Here is a 22852-nt window from a genome sequence, read left to right as displayed (position 1 = left end):
ATATGCATGTGTGCATATTCATGTGCATGTGTGGTAAACCCCTGATAGTGTGTACATGCCCACATGCATGTTCAGGTGCACGTGCATATGTATAAACATGATTGTAGAAGCCAGAGGTCAATGAACAGTGTCTTTTACGATCAGCCTCCATCTTTGCTTTTATGAGGCAGGATCTCTCCCTGAACCTGATGCTCATCCAGTCATCTCAGATAGCTAGGCAGTAAGTTGCATCTCTGCCCACACTCCACAACACTGGAGACTTCTTACATCAGTGTTGGGGGTCCAATCTCAGATCCTCAAGTTTGTACAGCAATTACTAACCTGGGCCATCTCCCCAGCCCCTGGACTAACACTTCTGAAGAGGACTTCCTCACACAGCAAAACATGCAACATCTTGAAGTCACTTGGAGTTTGACATCTCTTACCTGGGGCCCTAAAGTCCAAAGGAGGGGGGTCTTGCCAGTGAAAAGGATGCACCTGGGGGAGGCAGATGAAGAGGCAGAAGAGGACGTGCAGTTTGGATGGTGCCATCGTGGAAGCTAAGCAGCGGCTTCAGTGTGAGGTTCTGCAGAGTAGATAATTAAAAGGAAAGAGAAAAAAAAAAGAAAAAGAAAACATGCAATGAATGAACCGAAGAGGATTTAAGTGGCTGCCAATCAGTGAGCCTGAGTTCCCAGCAATGTTGGTTAACAATGAAATATTTCTTTTCGGAGCTGGCTTTTAGGTAGGTAGTGAACTGGCAGAATCCTTTACGCTGAGGGATGGCAGAACATATCTATAACATTTCGAGACAGTTAAATATTTTCTCTCATTTTATTACAGTGCCATTTATCAGAAAAACATTAAATCATAGTCATTATAACAAATGTGTCCACATCATCACTATGCCCAAAGGCTTGTCTGGTATGGATAACAAACAGCAGTTAGTGGGCTCTGGATAATGTTCCATAATAGGTCCCATTGTGATTATAATGCTCTGTTGTGGTTAGTTTTGATGTTAAGTGGTATGGTACTACTGGGTGGTTTTGTGTGTGTGTGTGTGTGTGTGTGTGTGTGTCCTACCACACTAAATTTCTGAAAAGCAGAGGTCAGGTCTAAATAGTTGGCCTCTGGAAGCTGCTGATATTGCAGAAATATTTCCTAAACCAAAGCATTGATGAAACAATAGAATATCAGAATTGATGTAGTAAAAGTAACATTGCAGTTAGACCCATATTTTTTAAAAGAGAGAGAGAAATTTATGCCCTGGCAATGCTGAAGCATGCATGGGCAGCCCATATATGGCGGTTCTGTTGAACTTGTCCATATTGGGTTTCATGGTCTAAGTTGATGAGGACAACTGAGAAGGTCTCTTCCTCGAGAGGACACCAGATCTCATTATAGATAGTTGTAAGACACTATGTGGTTGCTGGGAACTGAACTCAGAACCTTTGAAAGAGCAAACAGTGCTCTTAACTGCTGAGCCATCTCTGGACGCATCTTATGAGCAAAGGGTATTGCCTGGTGATGGTGGCTCATGCCTTTAATCCCAGCACTTGGGAGACAAAGGCAGGTGGATTTCTTTGAGTTCGAGGCCAGCCTGGTCTACAAAATGAGTTCCATGACAGCCAGAGCGTTTTACAGAAAAATCCTATCTCAAAAAAGCAACAGACAAAATAAAACTAAATAAAAAAAAAGTTACTCATATGTGTGTAAAAATTTCTCCCTTTAATGTGAATCTCTCCAGATAAGGGATTTAGCTCAGTTGGCAGAGTGCTTGCTTGGCATTCCTGAAGCTCTGGGTCCAGTCCCCAGCACTGGTGACACATGCTGATGATCCTAGTACAGGCAGGAGAAGATCAAGGTCATTCCTAGTTACATCTCAAGTTCAACACCAGCTTGGATGATATGAGACTCTGTCTCAAAAATAAGCAGATAGATAGATAGATAGATAGATAGATAGATAGATAGATGATAGATCAACAGATAGATAGACGGATATATAGCTATTTTAAAAAACTAGAAATAAAATGTGTTTCTTCAACTTTGGGGGGAGTTGATGAAAATGATCCAAGCCCCCATTGCCCCTCATTTGAATTTTGGTAATAACTGTTTCTCTACTTTGGTCCCAACCTCAAAGTCTAAACCCAATATAATTACAGATGTCTGTATTACTCCTCAGCCCCCAAACTTCATTGGCTTCATACGTCATAGAATAAAGTAGCATACATGGTTGTTGGTCTATACTCAGTGGACTTGAAATCCTACCTCTGTCCTCTCTGATTGCACACCTGCTGTCACCACCCTGACTTCCCCGCCACCTGCCAACATACCAGGTATCCTGACCTCCCAACCCCACCCCAAAGTTCGTGTGTATTTCCACAGCAAGGCTCTCTGCCTTGACTCCCAAATGCCTCTCATCTCCAGGTTCCCATCACAACGTTAACCTCCACAGTGAGTTGTTCTTGATCTATCCACTTTAAACAGGGCTTCACTGGCACAGGTCTTTTAACCCCAGCACTGAGGAAGGCAGAAGCAGGTGGATCTCTGTGAGTTCAAGGCCACCCTGGTCTAAAAAGCTAGTTCCAGGACAAGTCATGGATGTTTCACAGAGAAACCCTGTCCAAAAAACAAAACAAAACAAAACAAAAACAAAAACATACCCAAACCAAGCTAAACAAACAAACAACAACAAATAGGGCTTCAAGCTACTTCCACACAGCAGTACAGGCCCAATGCCCCATGTACATGTCTCCAATATTTGTTTCCACATGACATACTCTGCATTATCAGTTTATTATCTTGCTCTGGAAATTCAGCTCTTGCAGTGTGAGAAGTCTGGACTCCATCCCCCTACTGTCTTCCAAAGTCATAAAATAGTACCTGGTATAGTAAGCACTAAATAAATGCCTGCTTGTGCCAATGTGAATCCTTAAACAAACGTGATTTCTAGCACACACTGAAAAGAGCCTCAGAGTCCACGCGTGTGTCGGTCGATTTCACTGACGCGAAGGAGGCACTAACTAGATGACACTGTTATTTTCCCAGAGGTATAGTATAGAGATGAGGCCTAGACAACCATCAGTTCCGCGTGTCCCTGTGTCCCCTGCACACCCTGGTCTCTCTTATGGTTGAAGTCCAGTCTCCACACTAATTCCTGATTAATGGAAAGCTGAAAAGAAGTATTCTCAGACACTGGAGACAATTTGTCTCCTCTCCTTTTTTCCAATTCAAAACTCAGAAGTCAGGTCCTAGCCGTGGAGGCTCCAGCCTGAGAAGTTTAGATCCCTGGCCGCTACGCAAAAAGAGCTCTTCCAATGTGTACGGCCTTTCATGGATAAGAAATACACTTTGGTTGCAGAAAAGCTTTGAAATTTCTAGGTTGTTAATGTTCCTTTTTTGCAGCATCAAATGGCTTTATTGTAATACTAGATCCCAGCCATTTAATCCAAGGGTATGTATCACGCAGATATTGTATATATGTTCCATGATATGAGCAATTGGGAGCATGATGGGAGCAACTGAGAATCCTGAAGAATTTGACACACTCATTGGCCTACAGTGGCCTATTATCGGGACTCAAATGCAAGATGAGCACATTCACATAGGAAGGGAACAAACGGTTCAGAGACATTCAAAATTTCTTAGATGCCATGGAACCAATTCAAAGCAAAAGGAATTCAGGATTCCAGGCCATGAGTTGCAGTAAAATCAGATCTTACCACCAAAAGCTAACAACAAGCCTATGCCAATCAGCTGGGAAAGGTGTCTCTGGAGTTTCTTACAGAGTAACTGTATTTGTCTATTCAACTAGTCTCTTTTTCGGATAAGGAAGAAGTATGCTCCAAGGTTGTTTACAATGTTGACTGATTTTGTTTTGTCTTATTTCAGTCTTATTAATTCATCAGAAAATTAACACATAATTTAAAAAGCTATAACAGGATAAAAAAATAAAAGAATAAGTTTGTCCTCTTTATAAAATGATTTGCTAACAGTTTCTTTCCAGATGTATTTCTGTGGCTAAATTAAAGTACATATACAAAACATACATGGATATAAACACAGACATATATAGAAAGAGCTATATTACATATGAATACATACACATTTAGCTTTAAATTTTGCTTATAAAATTTTATGTTTCAGTTTTAATTTGAAAACATAGGTACTTTTCATGCTAGTACACAGCACAACAATGTCACTGTATTTAAAATAACACTAAATTCCTCAAAACAACCACTGAACTAGTAATATCACAAATATTTTTTAATAAAAGATTTAATTTTTATGTTACGTGTATAGGCAAATGTTTTGCCCGCATATGTGTGTACCATGTGTATGACTGGATCTTGACCAGGCTAGAAGACAGCATCTCACCTCTTGGAACTGGGGTTATGGACGGTTGTGTGTGGTCATGTGGGTGCTGGAACTGAACCCAGGTTCTGAACAAGAACAACCAGTGTCTTACTCACCGAGTCGTCTCTCCAGCCCCAACACTGCTAAGTCATGAAGGCTTACAATATTCCCAGCATGTTTGCATCGTTTCCAAAACAAAGCATCCTATTTACTCACCACCAAAACATTTGCGAGTTCTGCATTCCATGGATAAGGAACCAGGCAAAGAGGATTTGATTGACTTGTGCAAATCACATAGCTAGGAAGTGCTGGGGGAAGGGTTGCTCCCAGGAGGCCTACGTTCCTTTTTTATTTTGAAGTGTGTGTGTGTGTGTGTGTGTGTGTGTGTGTGTGTGTGTTTGAGTGTGTGAGTGCAGTGTCCTCTGAGACCAGGGGAGGGTCTGAACCGCTGGAGCTGGTGTTACAGGCAGTAGCGAACTGACTAACCAGAGTTCTGAGAACTGCACTAGAGTTCACTGGAAGAGCAGAAAGTGCCCTTAAACACTGAGCCATCTCTCCAGCCCTTACTCTTTGGTTTTAACTAAAACATCCAAACTTGGTAGGCCCAACTGGTTTACTCTAAGCCATAATCTCCTAAAATGAAGGAAGAAAACAACCACTTTAAGGATGTTTTCATCCTTTCGTGAGCTGACCCCAGACAAACAGCTGCCTCAGTCAGAAGTGAGTCATGCTCTAATGAGGATGAAACTCAGTCTCATTATATTTGGCACAATGTGTTGAGACCCTTAGAAACTGCCATATCTACGAGTCTTCCAAATTAGCAACCAAGGGGTTGACAGGAAGCCAGGACACGGTTCAGCCTGCCATCCCCTACAAATAGTCTATGTCACAGCATCTAGCTTGTGGGGGAAATTGTCACTGGAGTTCTAAGTTCTTGAATTAAAAAGCTCTAGAATATTCCACCCCTCATGAATGCTTAATTTTTGTTTGTTTGTTTGCTTGTTTTGGATTTTGTTTATTTATTTGTTTGTTGGGTTTTCAAGACAGGGTTTCTCTGTAGCTTTAGAGCCTGTCCTGGAACTCAGTCTGTAGACCAGGCTGGCCTCGAACTCACGGAGATCCACCTGTCTCTGCCTCCCAAGTGCTGGGATTAAAGGCCTACACCACCACTGCTCAGCTACCCCTCATGTTTTTAGCTTAACTAAGAAAGGAGAGGGTCATTCGATCCATTTGTAAGATCACTGGGATGGGGAGGAGGAAGAGGAAGACAGATCATGTGGATGTTTGTTGACGGAGGCTGCTTGTTCCTTTCCCAGTTGCCCAGACCCAAAATAATCACACAGAAACTGTATTATTACAGCACTGCTTGGCCTATTAACCCATGCTTCTTATTGGCTAGCTTTTATATCCTAAATTAACCCATTTCTATTAATCTGTGTATCACCACGTGGTTATGGCCTCCAGCATCTGGCATTTGTCTCCTGTGGCAGCTACATGGCATCTCATTGACTCCACCTACTCTCTCCTCCTCTATCTACTTGGAGCTCCTACCTTGTGCTTCAATAGGCCCAAAGCAGCTTCTTTATTAACCAATGGTATTCACAGCATCTAGAGAGGGATCGCACTTCAGAGGTCAGTGTGCTGGGGGCAAGGAAACTACTCTAGGTAACAGTCAGCCTGCACACAGTGCCTTGATCTCTACTACACGCTCCCACCAACAACTAAAAGAAGCATCAGAGATAGCAAATGCTGCTCTTTAGAGTCCTCAGGCAGGGTGGGGATGCTCTGCTCTCTAGGGCCATCATGTGCACCATGAAGCAAGGCAGAAGCAAAACACAAAGTCGCAGAGGATCTTGGGAGCCCTCCCTACGACCTCTGTCCTTCAGAGGTGGCCTAGGCATCTGACATAGCCACCCGACCCACCAGGGCAGTGACTGGAAATGGCTGCAAAGGGACAATAGTACCATCTGTTTATTACACAGATGCCCCTTGCCCCATCTCACCGGACCTCTAATTGTATCCTCAAAGCCCCGACCCTTTCACTAAAGCATGACCAGCTCACTCATATTTTCACTCATTATAGTCACTTTCATTTACCCAATTAGAAAGAAATCTTTCCAATTAATAATAATCACACCTTGGATAAGTCTAATTGGTCACAGTGCTGCCACTGCGTGAGGTGTTCAGTTCTAAGAACACCTCTGTAATCAAGGATGGTAGAGTAGCTCAACTGTAATGTTCCTGCCCTGCAAGCACAACGACCTGAGTTTGGATCCTAGGCACCTACATAAAATCACAGTGATTATGCTGGTTGGTTTTTTAAAACTTGGCACAAAACCCAGACATAGCTGGGAGAATGGCATCTTAATTGAGAAAATGCCTCCATAACATTGACTGTAGTCAAGTCTGTGGGGTACTGTCTTGATTAATGATGTGGGGGGGAGGGTCATTTAGTTTATTGTGGGTGGTGCCACCCTTGAGCAGGTGGTCCTGGGGCATATAAGAAAGCAGGCTGAGCAAGTTCAGAAGATGCAAGCCAGTAAGCAGCATTTTTCTGTGGCCTCTGAATCAGTCTTGTCCCTGAGTTCCTGCCCTGGTTTCCCTCGATGGACTGTGATCTGGAGTGTCTAAGCCTGATGATCTCTTCCTTCCCCACGATGCTTTTAGTTATATCACATAGAAACCATGACCAAGACATTAATAAACCATGTGACCCTAACACTGGGGAGATAGAGCAAAGACAGGTAGATTCCTGCTGGGTGGTGGTGGCATATGCTTTTAATCCTGGCAGTCTGGAGGCAGAGGCAGGCGGATCTCTGTAAATTCAAGGCCAGCTTGTTCCTGGACACGCTCCAAAGCTATAGAGAAATCCTGTCTCAAAAAACAAAAAGACAGGTAGATTTCTGGAGCTGGCTGACCAGTCAGTCTAGCCAATCAGCGGATGCAATTTGTGGGAAGATGTCTAAAGAAAAAAAATGTAGACAGTGATAGGGTAGACATCTGAGGCCCACCTCTGGCTTAGACACACACACACACATGCATACACACATGCACACATACACACACATGCACCTTCTTTACCAACTTTCAAAAGCCCACTTTAACCCTAGCCTAGACACCTAGAGGTACTACACTAAAGCTTCCAGAAGTTTCCTTCGAAGGAAAAGAATTCCCTGCCAGTGGGGAGAGTTGTCTTAGAGACAACAGGAATGTGTTTTGTTTTGTTTTGAGACTATGCCACATAGGGTGGTCTTGCACCCCTCCTACTTCAGCTTCCCGAGTCCTGGACTTGCAGGTGTATGAATGGTAAAGAGGACTTTTAATGTCCCATAAATCAGACCCGTGCAGTAATCCACTCTGATTGCCCCAGTGTCCCTGGCTGCTAAGCTTCAGGCAGGAGTGACGGGGCAGCTGTGAGGGGGCGGCTGTCCATTCTCCACGCTGTCCTTGAGGGCTGAGAGGCTTCTTTGATATCGGAACTTGGGCAACAGACCGGAAAGGCACACTTTGGAGAGCATGCTTCAGGTGGAGAAACGGCAGAGTGGGCTGTCTGCTCTTAGCACATTGTTCTCATGACAGTTACAAGGAACAAGGGGAGGACAGTTGTGCCGCAAAACACAGTGTTCCCTGATGGCCTGGTGGCACAGAGGGGTGCCAGCGAGGCAGCTCTGAAGTCCTGTCAGCTAAACCTCTGCTTCTTTCTGAAACTGACGTGTGCTCTTGGGATAGACTGCTAAAGAAATGAGAATGTTTTTGACATTCTCTGCTTTTGCTCTCTTTTTCTGGGGTGGGGGTCAAAGAGTCTCATATACCCAGGCTGACCAGGAACTCTGCTGTGTGGCCAAGGATGACCTTGAACCTCTACCTCCACCTTTCCAAATGCTAGAATTACAGGTGTCACCTACATAGACCCCTCCTGAGGAAGGGCTCAGAAGATGGCTCAGTGGGTAAAGTCCTACCGTGCAAGTGAGAAGACCTGGGTTCAGATCCTCAGAACCAACATAAGGTTGGACATCCTAGTGTGTGTCTACGGTCCCAGCCCTTTTGACGTCTAATTGGAGGGCACGGGAGAATCCTGAGAAGCGTAAACGCCAGCTAGGCTGGCACAGGCAGAGGTGAAGAGGCCCTCTCTCAAACCAAGAGGAAAGTGAGGAGCCACACCCAACCTCCACACACACCCATGGTAGCATATATGTACTACATCTACATAAATAGACACACACATACACACAGAGGCAGACTTAATAACAAGACAAAACTTCAATGAGAGCCACACGGAGCAGGATGTGAAGAAGCTTGTCGCCTGTTTCCGGAAACACCGACCATGTTTTGATGAAGGCAGCACAAGCATCTGAGGAGATGTGGGCTGGACTTCTGCGTATCTCAACTTGTTGGTTGGGTTTACTTTGCTTTCAGGGAAGACGGGAACTCCACAAGCGAAGAAGTATTTTGCCTTCCATTTAGACTTCTAGAATCCCAAATTCACTAAGTCGTTATGAAACTTAAAAATGTAACATGAGTTGTAAATGCCTGGTGTCTTCTCAGTGCCTGCTGTGTATAGCACTGTCTGGCTTTGCGTTTCCCAGGGTCTCTGCCTCTTACATCATGGAGTTGCTGGGTGGCAGTACGAATGCCATTTGATTGGGTCATATGAACGGCAGGCTTCAGAGCTGAAGGGATAAGCCCACCACTCTGATGCATATCAGAAAAAAAAAAAACCTGAGCCATGGTCATGTTTCTATATAAAATATGTAATTTCTATGGAAACAGAAAAAAACATCAGATAAGCACAATTCTACAATTTTTACAGTGATCACTTCTGAGGGAAAGGAGAGTGGTTGGTTTTCTCTTCTTTTTGTTTCAGTGTGTACTTGGCACTCCCTGTCTGCTGGCAAGTCGTGGCAAGCAAAAAGAGAGTGTCCCCATCTGAGACTCAGCAGGCAGCATTAAAAACAAAACAGGACAGGCAACGGTACCAAATGGGATGAAAATACACACTGGGAAATAGAGAGGGTTGAAAACTATCAGGAAAATAGCAAGCTGGGCCAATATGCTTACCACAGCCAGGTCTCAGGAGGCAGAGGCAGGACTTCCCCAAGTTCAAGGCCAACTAGGCAGTGTTGTGAGTTCTAAGCTAGCTTAGACTGTAGAGTGAGATCCTGCATAAAACAAACAAACAAAAAAGAGCAATAGCTTGGGGCACTGTGGCACACACCCTTCATCCCAACTCTTGGGAGGTAAAGATTGAGAGTTCAATGTCATCCTTATCTGTTTATTTAGTTCCCGAGCTCAACCTGTGCTACGCAAGAGGTTGTCTTAGCAACAAAATACACACTCAGAGAGACAGGAAGAGAGGCGGGGAGGGAAGAGAAGAGAAAGCTAAACCATAACTCTTTTGCTAAGCATATAGTTTTAGCTGACATAAGGAAGATTTTGTTGTGGTTTTAGGTTTGCCAAAATACACGGATTCATCAATAAAGCATCCACCTTCTAACACGTACACACCACATTTGCATTCAACATATGACCTGATCAGCAAAGTTGGTGCTTTTCTTCCAAGATACTCCTCCCTCCTAGCTTCCCTGGTTGGAGCCCCTGCCTCACTGCCCACTGTGCCCACTGCATTGTGTCCGTCCCTCTGTTGATTCTTCTCTCATCGTGTTGTCTGCACACATCTCTTATGATGGGTGGTAACCATGGTAACCATGGACCACATTACTCATCTCAACGTACTCAGCACCCTCTTCCTGTACTTCCTGTACTTCTCTGAGTACTAAAACCGTGGCTGGCTTCTGTGGGAACACTAAATCCCAGGGAGGAAAACGATAGCAAGAAACTGCTGGACTTTTGTTTTGAAGCTAGCGTGTTTTCCACTGCACTGGGCTTTTCGCCGATCAGGTGTTAACATGTATATTTACTGGGCTAACATAAGAATGACTTCTGCCCTGCGGAATCGTGTCTGTGTCTTTATCCCAGCGGTGTGTGAACGCTCTAGCCTGAGGGGATATGGGATGTACATTTGAGCAGCACGTTGCTTCTGCCCTGAGTGCTCCTCGTTACAGGCTCCATCTGTGTCACGGGGAGCTCAAGGCAGCCTTCCTGACTCACAAGCTCCCATTTCCCTGCTCAGCTACTCTCTCCCTTCTTTCCACAGGACGGCTCATCCCTTGCAAACGAAACCATTACCCTCTCCTTAGACAAGGACTGGGACTGTGGGAGCCATAGATCTCATGTGACCCTTGCTCCAAGTTGTCTCTTCTCTCGCCATCCCTGTGCCCTATGTCTGGGGATCTTGAGCTCCTTGTCCCTAACTTCAGCTTCCTCTACAGCCCATCCAGGCCATTCTCAATCCACACTTTTCCTCTGCATTAATTTCTGCAGCTTTGGCATACTTAAAGAGGGCTGGGGCTATAGTTCTGTGGAAAACTACATGGTTCTGGCTTTCAGCCCTACCACCATAAAGGAATCTTTTTCTGGTCCATTCCCTAACTTGGGTCTAATAAACTTTATATTTTAAAATCTCTTGATGTTCTGTACCTGGGGAGAGTTGGCACTTACAACACATTCCTCTGGCTTCTGGTCTGTTTGCCTATCTTATTTTGTCTGTCAGCTGTGTTCTTGTCCGCGTGATTTCACTCTAAGGCACTGCCAATCCCTTTGAAAGTATTATATATTTTAAATAAACACAACCCAAATTTCCCCAGGCTACAAAGATGAAAACAGAGCTTCCTGCTTTTCCGAACAAAGCACTCGTGTAAACAGCCAGATGTCCTTGGCTTCCCTGGACACTGCCTGCTTCAACATTCCAGAGATCACTGAGATGTGTGGGAGACAGCCGCAGCCCCCAAGGAACACAGTGGAACGCTTCGTAGGAGGCTGTAACTCCCAAACTGTCTTCAAGCCTTCTGCCTTCAGATAAGAGTTGACTAATTTTACATCTCAGGTGGTTACTTTGGACATTCTCTTAGGACTAGAGACTAAAAAGACGTCTATTTTTATGTGTTCAACAGTGCTGGGAATAGAATTAGGGCCTCTTGCCTGTGAGGTAAGAACTCTTCCACTGAGATCTAACCCCCGCCCACAAAATGATCACCTAGCAGTCTTCAAAGTCACAGCACACAGAAGCCTTTTTCTACAGCCACCACCACCACAGGCCAACACAACACAAAAATGCAGCTTGTTCTTGGAGAAAGAAGAAGCTGGGTGCACAAGCATCAACGGGTAGATGAAAGCCCAGGAACAGAGCGTCTCCTTAAACTTTGAAATAGAAACAAGGTCACTATGTTGGTAAATAAGTTTTCACAAAGCAATTTGGGGGCCGGAGGTAGGCTCAGCAGAGAGGAGCGCTTGCTGTGAAAGTGTGAGGGCCCACTTTTCGATCGTCACATTTATGTAAGAAGCCACGTGTGGCAATGTATGAGCCTGTAACCCCAGCCCTGTCTGAGGCAGAGACAGGAGGATCACTGGGGCTTGTTGTAAAACATTTCCTTTATAAATAATGCTTTTATCAATTCTTTGAGAATTTCAATCTATGTATTCTGATCATTTTCGCTCCCCTCCCCCACCTCTCTACCACCCAACTTTATCTTTCTATCTACCTACCTACCTACCTACCTACCAACATCTTTCTATCATCTATCTATCTATCTATCTATCTATCTATCTATCTATCATCTATCTATCTATCTATCTATCTATCTCCCCCTCTCTCTAATCAAGTCCATAAAATGTTTCCTAATAAACTCCGACTTTGCTTAAAAAAATAGAAAGATATGCACCATTTTTTACAATAAAATGCATTGCTTTGATAAGAAGTCATTTAAAAGGAAATGGTTTTATATGATCATAGAGTGTTTATGCTTAACTTAAAGTAAGATATCAGAAAAGTCTCTAATTTCAGACAAAACAATGTATGAAACAGATGGGGGGAGAGGCCGTCCATATCATAGTGGATCAGGAAGTCAGAAGTGAGAGAAGAAGCGGAAGATAGCAGCCTCCCAAAGTCCACCCTTGTGAGCAATTTCTTCTATCTAGGCCACGCCTCCTCAGTGTTCCACAGCCTTCCAAAACAGCAACATCAGCTGGAAAGGAGCCTTCAAAAGACAAACTTATGAGGAACATTTCACAACCCAACCAGAACATGCTCAGAACCACTAAATGGCAAATTGTTAGGACGGCCACAGAAAACTTGTGAAATTCCTGGACAAGATGTATGAGCAGATAATAGGCAGGCTTAGTAAAGCCTAATTGAAGACAAAAGTCTATTAAAGCAGTTTAACTGTCTCAAAAATTGATTCAGTATCAGGCTGAATAGTCAAGAAATATAAGAATCTTCTCCTTTGAATATATGATGATGTAAACAAAACAACCCTTCTAGTAATTTGAAACTCCGGTGATTTTGTTTCCCTAAAGACACTTGGAAATATCAAGAGATGTTTTCTATTGCCTCGGTTGTAAGGGGGTTGCTACTGACATAGAATGAATGGGTAGAGGCCCAGCAGGCTGCTAAAAATTCTCAGTGTATAGACTGTCCCCCACCATATACAGATACCCTAAATCATCGGTGGTACTAAGGTTAAAGACCCCTCATTCAGCAGAGTGTGGTGGCACACACCTTTAATTCCAGCACTAGGAAAACAGAGTCAGGGGGATCTCTTAAATTCAAGGCCAACCTGGTTTACAGAGTGAATTCCAGTATGGTCAGGGCGACACAGCCATCCTGGAACGTTTCTGTAGATTTGGCCTTGAACTCAGAAATCTACCTGTTTCTGCCTCCCAAGAACTGGGATTAAAGGCATGCACCACCATACCTGGCTTTTTAAAAATCTTGTGTGCATTGATGGTTTGCCTGAATGTATGTCTATGTGAGGGTGTCAGAAGCCCTAGAGCTAAAGCTACAGACAGTTGTGAGCTGCCATGTGGGTGTTGGGAACTGAACCCGGGTCCTCTGGAGAGTGGCCAGTGCTCTTAACCACTGAACAATCTCTCCAGCTCCAATAACTGATTCATTTAAAATAGCTACCTCAACTGTCACTCAGAATTGAAGACTGGTCCCCTTATAGGGATGCTAAAACAAGAACAGTTTAAAGCACAATTAATAAAAGCTCAGAGAGAGAAATTGGGGTTCAACCTGAAAAGCCAAAAAGCAAAGCAGCCAGCCATTGGCTCTTACATTGCCCTCAGCCTCAAAATGGCGATCCTGCCTCTAGGAATCTTGGAATGAGATTGTGTCTGAGAACTGTCTCCTCCCATTTTACAATACTTTCTAGTTCTGGGATTAAAGGTGTGCACCGCTGGGATTCAAGGTATGCACTGCCCAGTTTCTATGGCAACTTGTGTGGCTACTGGGATTAAAGGTGTGTTACCACTGCCTGGTCTATAAGGCTGACCAGTGGGGCTGTTTTACTCTCTGATCTTCAGGCAAGCTGTGATTATTGAAATACAAACGAAATGCCACTATAACAGTTTGTGGATGGGATTGGGCTTTTTTGTCCCACCTTTATCAAACACCTTGTGTGTGTTTTAAATCAGCAAGACAATTCCTACTCAATATTTGCTAATATTTATCTAAGAAAGAGATCAGTTACCTTCCCTCTTATCTCTATGCCCTTCCCTATCTCAGTATCTCCATGAACTCGGAACTTAATGTCACATTACCTCAAAGATATAAGAATCCTGAAACTTCTGCAGAAATGTCTACACATGCTTTGGGGACAGTTCATAGGATTCTTATGCAATCATTTTACAACATCAGATAACTGGGGTCAAGAAAAGGAGATCGAAATGTGGTTTGCTGTTATGAGAACAACACAGCTACTTGTGGTAAAACCTACACCCAGGGGCCGGAGAGATGGCTCAGCAGTTAAGAGCACTGACTGCTTCTCCAGAGGACCAAAATTAGATTCCTAGCACCCACATGGCAGCTCACAACTGTCTGAACTTCATTCCTCAGGGACCTGGTGCCCTCTTCAAAAATCCCACAGGCATCAGGCATGCACATGGGACACAGACATACAAGTACACAAAACATCCATACACATAAAATAAAATGATATAAATTTAAAAAAATTAAAAATCCTGTGTCCAATGTGTAATGGTCTGTTCTGTCCCTTTAAGAGATAAGCACCACCCATTCCCTACCCCATCCTTTGAGGCAGGCAGATCTTCCTTCAGCTTTCAGCCTGGGTCCTTTCCTTTCCATCTCTCTGTCTCTCTTCCCTCCCAAAGAGGCAGCTTCTGCCTCTCTCCCTTCTTCCCACTTCTCCTCCCATTTCTCCTTCTTTCTCTCTCTTTCTCTCTCTCCCTCTCTCTCTGCTCTTCTCCATTCTCCCCTTTTCCCCTTTCCCTTTCCCCTCCATAACCCACTAAATAAATATCCAGCCTCAATCTGCATGACTTGTGCCTATCCATCTGTCTGTCTTGGTCTCTCACCCACCATGCAGCTCCCTGCCTGGGACTTGCTGCCCCTCGTGGCCCGCTGCCTGCTGCTGCCACTCGGGGAATGGCGCCATTCTACTTTTACTATAACACAATGTGCAAATGTTCCAGTTTGTTCACACTGCCGCAGGAAGAGATCACACAACAGCAGGGTTAATCTATCCTTCCGTGTTTCATGTGCTGGTTCCCCTTTGGGGTCATCATGAGTAAGATCAGGATTCCTTAAACACATTACGGTTAATCTCATAACCAAGATAGCTGCTAAGTGATTAATGGGTGGGTAGCATACACGGTGCAGACACCCTGGATAAGAGGTGTTCACATTCAGAGCAGGCTGGGATAGAGTAGAGCAGGATCTCATGGTGTTTCATTCGGCTACTCAGAATGGTGAACAACTTAACACTCACACATTGCTTATTTGGAGAATTTTCTACTTAATACTCCCTGGCCTTTGTTAGAGCATGAATGACTGAGAGGGTAGTCTGGGAGGATGCTGTTATAATGGGGGTCATCAAGGGAAGGCAGTTCTGTGATCTCTCAAGAAAGCCTTAACATACTTAAGTGCACAGATGAAGTTAAAAAAAAAAATAAGTGCCCACCCCCAGACTTTACCAGCACTTCCTGCTGATGGCTAATACATGAAGCAAACCAAGAGAAAGAAAACTATGAAAACACATGTATGGCAGTGGGCAGCAATGATAATTGACAATACCATGCAACATCCTAAGTATTTATTTTATACAAATGACCTCATCTGGTCAGCAGAGCTCAATAGATAGATAGATAGATAGATAGATAGATAGATGGGTGGACACATAGAGAGAAACACATATACTGAGAAACACACACACATACACGCATGCACACACACACACACACAACAGAGATGCAGTAGAGGAGGGCTAAATGATGTGTCCAACATCACAGAGATAGGAAACACTTATGCCAGAATCTGAATTGAGGCCCCGATTCTAAAACAGGGCTTCTTCACCTTCTCATGCCTGGCATTCCAGGCTGACAAATCTGGTTTTAGTGGGGACCTGTGCCTCATAGGATGTTTACAGCAGCATCTCTGGCCTCTACCTACTAGATGTCAACAGCATACTGTACTTGTGGCAACCAGACCTGTCTTCGTGCACGGTCAACTATCCCACAGGGAAGCAAGAATCAGTTGAAAGCCACTATATGCTTCATTCTGCTAAGGACTCGGGAATAATCAAGCTGGAAAAGAAGCCCTAAAAGTGAGCCAAAAAGAATAAGGAATTAGCAAAAAATAAACCAATCCAGTACAACCTAAAGACATCCCAGACTGCAAGACGGAAGCATAATAACATCGTTGAGAGAGGAGTCACCCTCCCAATGTGCCCCGTACCTGCTAGACTATATCTGACTAATCTGGCAGGGCTTTTAGGGTTTCTAACCAGTGAAAGTTTATCCACAGATACAATAACCTGAAAGACCAAGGGTCAGGGTGACAAATCACAGGAGGAGTTGCTGAAACGATAGGGGATGCTCACGAGGTTCATGACAGATACGGTTCTGCACAGAAGGTCTTAGCCTTTTGCTGGGTGGAGCCGGACTCCATTAACTGACTAATGGAGCCTTTCAATGGTTAGCAAGGCACAGTCTGTGCTCTGCTGACTGCACTCAAGGAGGCAAGATACACTAGACAGCCCTGACCTGAGGTCAAATTTTGACGTCCACAGGTAACTTAAATGAGGAAAAGAGATCAGTGCAATAGAATAGGAATTGGGGCAAACTGAACTAGCCACAAGGAGGCATTACCATTCCACTCCAGTAGACTGCTTTGATGTAGGAATTAACTGTTTTCAAGAAAAACCGGGTGACTACATTTGCCTGTAACAGTCAGTAATTCTTGAAGGCCAGCAAGAGATTGGACCTTTCAATACACCATATGAGTCAAGCAAAAACAGCTCTACAGCCCTGGAGGCTGAGATAATGGCTCTGTTGTAACTTTCTCGCAGCACAAGCATGAGTCTAGGCGGAAGAAACAAAGCAGGGACCCTGAACGATCAGTTCCTGGGGATGCTGCTAACAGCCATTTCAGTCTTGGCTGAAAACCAGAGCAGTAGCTTTTGGCAGGTAGTGATTCTATATCGTTGGAGATCTGTGATGTAATGCTTTATTGCATGGACCCTAAACACTGACCAAATGCCTGCTGATAAAGATAATTGCAGGAAGGCAGATCTCTGTCCTTACCTAGGAGAGAGGAACAAGACCTGGCAGTGGGATTCTGAAGAAGGGAATATTCATTCCCAGATATGTAACAGAAAAGGAGTTCAGCTACAGCAAAAAAAAAAAAAAAAAAAAAAAAAAAAAAAAAAAAAAACCAACAACAAAAAAAAACTACAGCAAAGGACAGCCGCTTTATTCACAAAGCAATATTGCCAAAAAGCCTTGTCTTTTGCGTTAGCCTTTACTAGATCCTTGGTTCTGATAAGCAAATCGCCCATGAACAAATGACTGAACGATTACTATATAATGTTGCGGCTTGTAGCACATGAGGACCCAGGTTCAGATCCTCAGAACTCTTATACAGAGCAGGGTGTGTTGGCAAGCACCTGTAGTCTCAATGCTGGAAGGTAGAAGCAGGAGGGTTTGGGAGACTGCCTGGTCAGTCAGTCTAGCTAAACAAGGGCATTGTGGATTCATCAAGAGATAGACTCAAAAAAAAAGTGTGGTATAACATTGAAAGACATGCAACACTGCTTCTGGCTTTCACATGTGTGTGCACAGGTGAGCACACGTGCCCATACACACAAACACCACAAACAAATAAAAGAGAGAGAGATAATCAGCAGAAGATGTATGACCAAAGAAGAGACAATATGTAACCTCTCCCTTAAAGATGCTCTACGAAGTCTCAATTGATTGTCTAGAAATATCGTGGATATGTCTCAGAATCATTGTCACACTGTGCCATCAATTTAAATCAGCAGACTGCTTCAGAATCAGATGCAGACATCAATTCATTGACTAATTAATAACAGCACCTAGAGAGAGAATGTAGCCCACAGGCTACCATGAGAGCTAAAATATCCACTCATTGACTAATTAACAGCATCTGGCGAGAGAATGTAGCCCACAGGCTATCATGAGCCAAAATTTCCACAGCACACAATGAAAATAAGGAAGGGGCCCCTCTTCCTCTAAATTAGGGCATTTCATTCTTGTAAGATGAACCTCAAAGTAAGTGAGGAAGCAGAAGTGGGGTTGCCTCACGCAGTGCGCTGTTCTGTCACGAGAGGGTCATCCCTTCTCTAGATGGTAAACAGCTTCAAAACCCTCATCTCTACCTTAGTCAGCAAACAGCCAGGAAAGCTGTAGAGCCTCCTCTGAGAGAGAATGCTTCACTAAGGGAAAGCTATTCAGGGCTCGGCAAGGCCCCCTGGTGAATTCTGCTGCCCCATCCGGATTTCCATTCAGCAGATTGGGCGCCCTTGGACAGTGGCATGGTCCTAGCCAGGACAAAGACCCATTTGTTCTGTGAAAAGGTTTTCGACTTTTTCCCCCCAATTCCCTGTTTCAAATGTTACATCTCTGTATTTTACTTGAGCATGTCCAGCTTTTAAGATTAAATTAGCTGTTATTTTAGCCTTCGCGTTATTATACTCTATCGTGGTTCATCTAATGGTTTCTGATGTTCCAGAGAGAGCAAATGTTGTATTGTATTATGCTGTGTTGCAGTGTGTGTGTGAATTAAAATTACACATTATTAGCAAATAGCATTAGTAGTAAGATCTTACATCCTCTTAGGAGCACATTCATAATATTTTTTAAAAGCACACTTATTAGCTTGTTCTTTAAGAGGCCCAGGGGTAGCAATGACAGATCCCTTTTGTAGGTGGAAAGTTTGAATCACAAATGTTACCTAATTTTTCACTGTACCTTCAAAAACTACCCCGTGCCTACCTGTCACTTACACCCTTGACTAGATTCCCAGCAGCAAATCTAAAGCAGCATCCTCTCCTGCTTTTTCCATATAAACGATCCTCCACACCGCACCTGGACCAGTCTCCCAATATGGAAGTCTCTGAATTCACACCTCTGCTTAGAATACATCCAGCTTCCTGCTGTCCTACTTGGAGAGAGATATAAGTTTTTGGATTTGATCTATGAGACGCCAGGTGACCTGGCACCCTGCCCCCCTTTCTCCTTCCTCCTTACATCCAGCTTTCCTTTCCCCTGCCTGCTTCAGCCACTCTGGCCTTCCAACTGTGCCTTTTATACACTGTCCTTGATTCCCTACACACCTGCACACTAGGTCTCTCTGCCAAAAGTTCTGTTACAGGGTTCCCAGGGCTAAAGAGATGGCTCGGTGGTCAAGAGTCCTCACTTTTCATGGAGGGGACCATGGTTCAGTTCCCAGAACCCACACAGTAGCTCACAACTGTTAGTCACTAAACCTGGTTCCAGGGAATTTGATGCCGTCCTCTTGCCTCCAAGAGTACCAGGCACATCCATGATGCACATACATGCATGCAGGCAAATATTAATAAATATAAAATAAAAATAAATCTAAGAAGAAGTGGGTGAATCCAAGAAGGCCCCTGCTATTTGCTCGATACATGTCTACACATTCAAACCTATACCGAAAGCACTGTGCAACAGCTCTTGGCTTTTCATCCAAACTTTTAGTACTGTCTGAACTCACTCTGTCATTCCTTGATTCTTTCTCACCTCTTGACTTCCGAATTCTTTGACACTAGAAAGTATTTCTAACTCGGACCCAGTATTTAGTAGCATCTATCTATCTATCTATCTATCTATCATCTATCTATCATCTATCTATCATCTGTCTATCTCTATCTATCTATCTATCATCTATCTATCACTATCAATCTATCTATCTATCTATCTATCTATCTATCTATCTATCTATCTATCATCTATCTCTCTGTCTGCCTGTACTACCTACTTGTTGTCTGTTCCAGAGTTTAGAACTGAACCAGGCTTTTGCACATTCTAGGCAAGTTCTCTCCCACTAAGTTATACTCCCGCCTGTGGTTATTTTTATTGAGACGATATATTTCTGTCTAACGCCAGCTGGTCTTAAACCTACAACACAGCCCAAGCTGGCCTTGAATGCATGAGGCTGCCCGGCTTCAGCTTCCCGAGCACTTCAGCACCCAGCCACGGATATTTTGACATGGGCGAATGAAAGAATGAACGAGCACAGCTTTCGCTAGGAAGAAACTAGCAAGTCAGTGAGCGTTCTCATAGCAATGGCCCTGCTCAGCTGCTGAGTTCACCTACAACAAAAGCCGAACAAGTCTGTGCGAGTCTGTAGTGCCACTGTGTTTTATGTCGCTTTCAGAAAATCTTTCACAGCAGCAGTGATGGCAGCCACAGGTGGCTCACACACCACAGAGAAAGGCAATAGGAGCCTTCTGTCATGCCAGCAGAACGCAGAGCTTCCTTGGAATCCTGGAACTACATGACGTAGAATGAAACACTCGCTCACTCAGTTGCTCTCTATTTAACACTTTATCCTTTAGGCTTTACTTAATGGAAATGCCTCTGAGTTTCTTAGGGTCAGTCAGGCTTCTAATCGTGAATCATGAGTCATGGAAAAAAGGCAGGTTTAAGACACAGAGCACATGGGGCAAGGGTGGGGGGCTCACAATCATCTGAGACTTCAGTTCTGGGGGATCTGGTGTCCTCTTCTGCCCCTCTTAGGCGCCAGGCACACATATGGTGCACAGACTTACAGGCAGCCTCCAATATACATAAAATAAAATATTTCAAAAATACATGCCCGGGGTGCCGCTTAGTTGGTAGAGTGTTTGCCCAGCATGACCTGGGCCTGATCCCCAGTGCCTCAAAGAGCAGGTTGGTTGCTTCAGGCCAGTGATCTCACAATTCAGGAACTGAGACACCAAAGGTCAAAGGTCTAGGTTCTTAGCTATATAGCTAGCAAGTGGGAAGCCAGCCTGGGCCACATGTGACTTTCCACATTAGAATGAAAAGATAAGAACAAGAGGGACACCCCCCCCCCTTTGAAGAAGTCCTTCCCGGGGACCCCCATTCCAAGTACCTCATTGTCTCTTCTCTTAATGCTCTATGCTGAGGTAGTCTCAAAGTAGATGTTAAATTGTATTTGTTTACAAACAAAACTAGTTGGGTGGGGGGATTTAGTCAGGGTCCCTAGGAGTTCCCTATGACTAGTGAGCAGATAGAGCACCGCAGAGAAGAGTTCAAACCCTGGACCTTCACACTCACAGGGGACTGATTTCTGAACAGCTTAAATGAGTGGCTGAGACTCATCAACATCCCTCCTCACACTCCACAGCTCAGCGTGTTGAGCCTTCTGCCTCAGTGTCACTGAGACCAGCGACGGTCAGACCCACGGTAGCGGTTCAAGGGTGGTATCAGCTCACGGTGAGGGAAGGACCTGTGAACAACCGTCCACGGAAGGAAAAACACTCTCAGTCCTGACAACAGCGAGCTGAAGCTGGCACGCCAAGGATGTCAACAGTGGTCTCCTTCATAAGGCTCCCAGAGTCCCCTGGGTGAGAAAACCTGCCCCAGTGCTGACAGCTCTCCCGTGGTCTGTCGCCAGAAGGTCTTCTCTTTATTTTGATTCTGGTGCCCTGACCCAGCAGCTCAGTTTTGCTCCAAGATTTTCTTGCCAGCCTCTGGCACTGTCCTTGCTTCAGGGAGCACATTTTCCTACCCCTGCTCATATACCACCCGTCTCCTAGCTCTGTGTTCTCATTTGGGTCAAAGATAATTTAGCAAGTCTGATGTGGTAACATTCTGCCGCCCAAACCAGAATCGGTGTGCCCTTTCAAGGTGACAGCTCCCGTGTATGTGTGTGTGTGTGTAAGAACCTGACACGCCACACCTTCCTTACCCGGACCTGGCAGGGATTCCCATGGTCCGAACCAAAGCCTCAAGAAGACCATGTTCTCTGTTTCGTGGTTTTGCTTGGCTTTGCAAAAATCCAGCCTTAAGGGTGGAATAATCAGTATTTTTTTCTGGCCAGCAGCAGGATGCTCCAAGCAGGGGTGATATTACTTTATTTTTATTATTCTATTTGCAGACTTCTTAAATCTCGGCTATTCCTCACAAGGAAGTGTGCGTGAGGGTTCCACAATGAGATCTATAGACAAAACATTTCCCTGCAGCTCCGGATTCACCTGCTGCCCAGCTGGCACTGAATTCTTAGGGTGGCTTTCTCGGAAGCAATCAGTCATATCTTATCAATTCTGGAGCCCTGTTTCTTTGAGCCTCCGAGGTCAGTCCAGCATCAAACAGGAGGGCACTGCGGTTCCAGCCCGCCCTCCCTGGACGTCCTCCCTTGCCCATCCTCCCCAGTGGGCGCTCCTGTATCCCCGCCACAACCTGGTGACAGCACCACAAGCCCATGACTCAAAACCCTCTCTGTCCCGGGGCTCCTTATCTAGGCACTGAGCTGAGTTATTCCGGGGTACCCGGGGCCCTCCCTGGGCTCACCGATGCCACCAGCGCGAGTCAGATCCAAGTGCCTCTCGCAGCCAACAGAGCAGGCTTGGGAACAGTCGTTCTCACTCGAGGGGGATGGGCTATCTCTGAGGTGGGCTGAGCAGGTGGCAGCTGAAGATCTACCCTTTGGCTCGACCCTCCCCTCCTGGGGTTGTTGTGGAGGAGGGACAGGGGAGGAGCGTTTGGCCTGGCCTCCCGCCAGTTCTGAGCTGCTGCGGCTGCGGCTGCGGCTGCGGCTCTCACAGTGCTCGCCCCAGGGCGGGCCTCTAAGAGCCCACGCGTGGATCCTTCCTGCCTGAAGCTGTGTTGAGCTCCTAGGTTCCTAGTTAGACACCGAGTCTCGCCAGGTCTGTTACGTGATGAGCTGTGTGCCACCCCCAAGCGTATTTTGTTAGTTTCATCCTGTTCTCCAAATCCACAAAGAGCACGGGAATAGCTAAGCACCAGTTTAGAATCTGAAATGTTCTGCAAGGTCCGCATTTCGATACTTTGTACCCAGAACCCCGATTCACTACTTTGCAGACTCTGTTCCAGAAGGGAAGGCCTGCCGCTGAGTAGCCTCCTTGCTTTACTGATACTGAAGGACATCGTA

General features: G+C 44.9%; 1 protein-coding gene across 1 annotated transcript in view; it reads right to left on the bottom strand.

Annotated features, from left to right (window-relative positions):
* Pla2g7 (phospholipase A2 group VII) overlaps positions 1-22552 on the bottom strand; it is a 44448-nt gene extending 21896 nt beyond the window's left edge. Inside the window, exons 1-2 of the mRNA XM_041655824.1 lie at positions 22252-22552; positions 426-565 (exon numbers count right to left, since the gene is read on the bottom strand). Of these exons, the coding sequence (XP_041511758.1) occupies positions 426-531 (106 nt within the window). The 5' untranslated portion in view covers positions 532-565; positions 22252-22552. The remainder of the gene's footprint in view (positions 1-425; positions 566-22251) is intronic.
* Positions 22553-22852: the final 300 nt, after the last annotated feature.

The sequence above is a fragment of the Microtus oregoni genome, unplaced genomic scaffold (assembly GCF_018167655.1).
Source record: "Microtus oregoni isolate MIOR12 unplaced genomic scaffold, Mior012 000007F_ref0000211, whole genome shotgun sequence".
Lineage (NCBI taxonomy): Eukaryota > Metazoa > Chordata > Mammalia > Rodentia > Cricetidae > Microtus > Microtus oregoni.
Note: the sequence above shows the minus strand (reverse complement) of the source record. Positions and strands in the feature narration are given on the sequence as shown.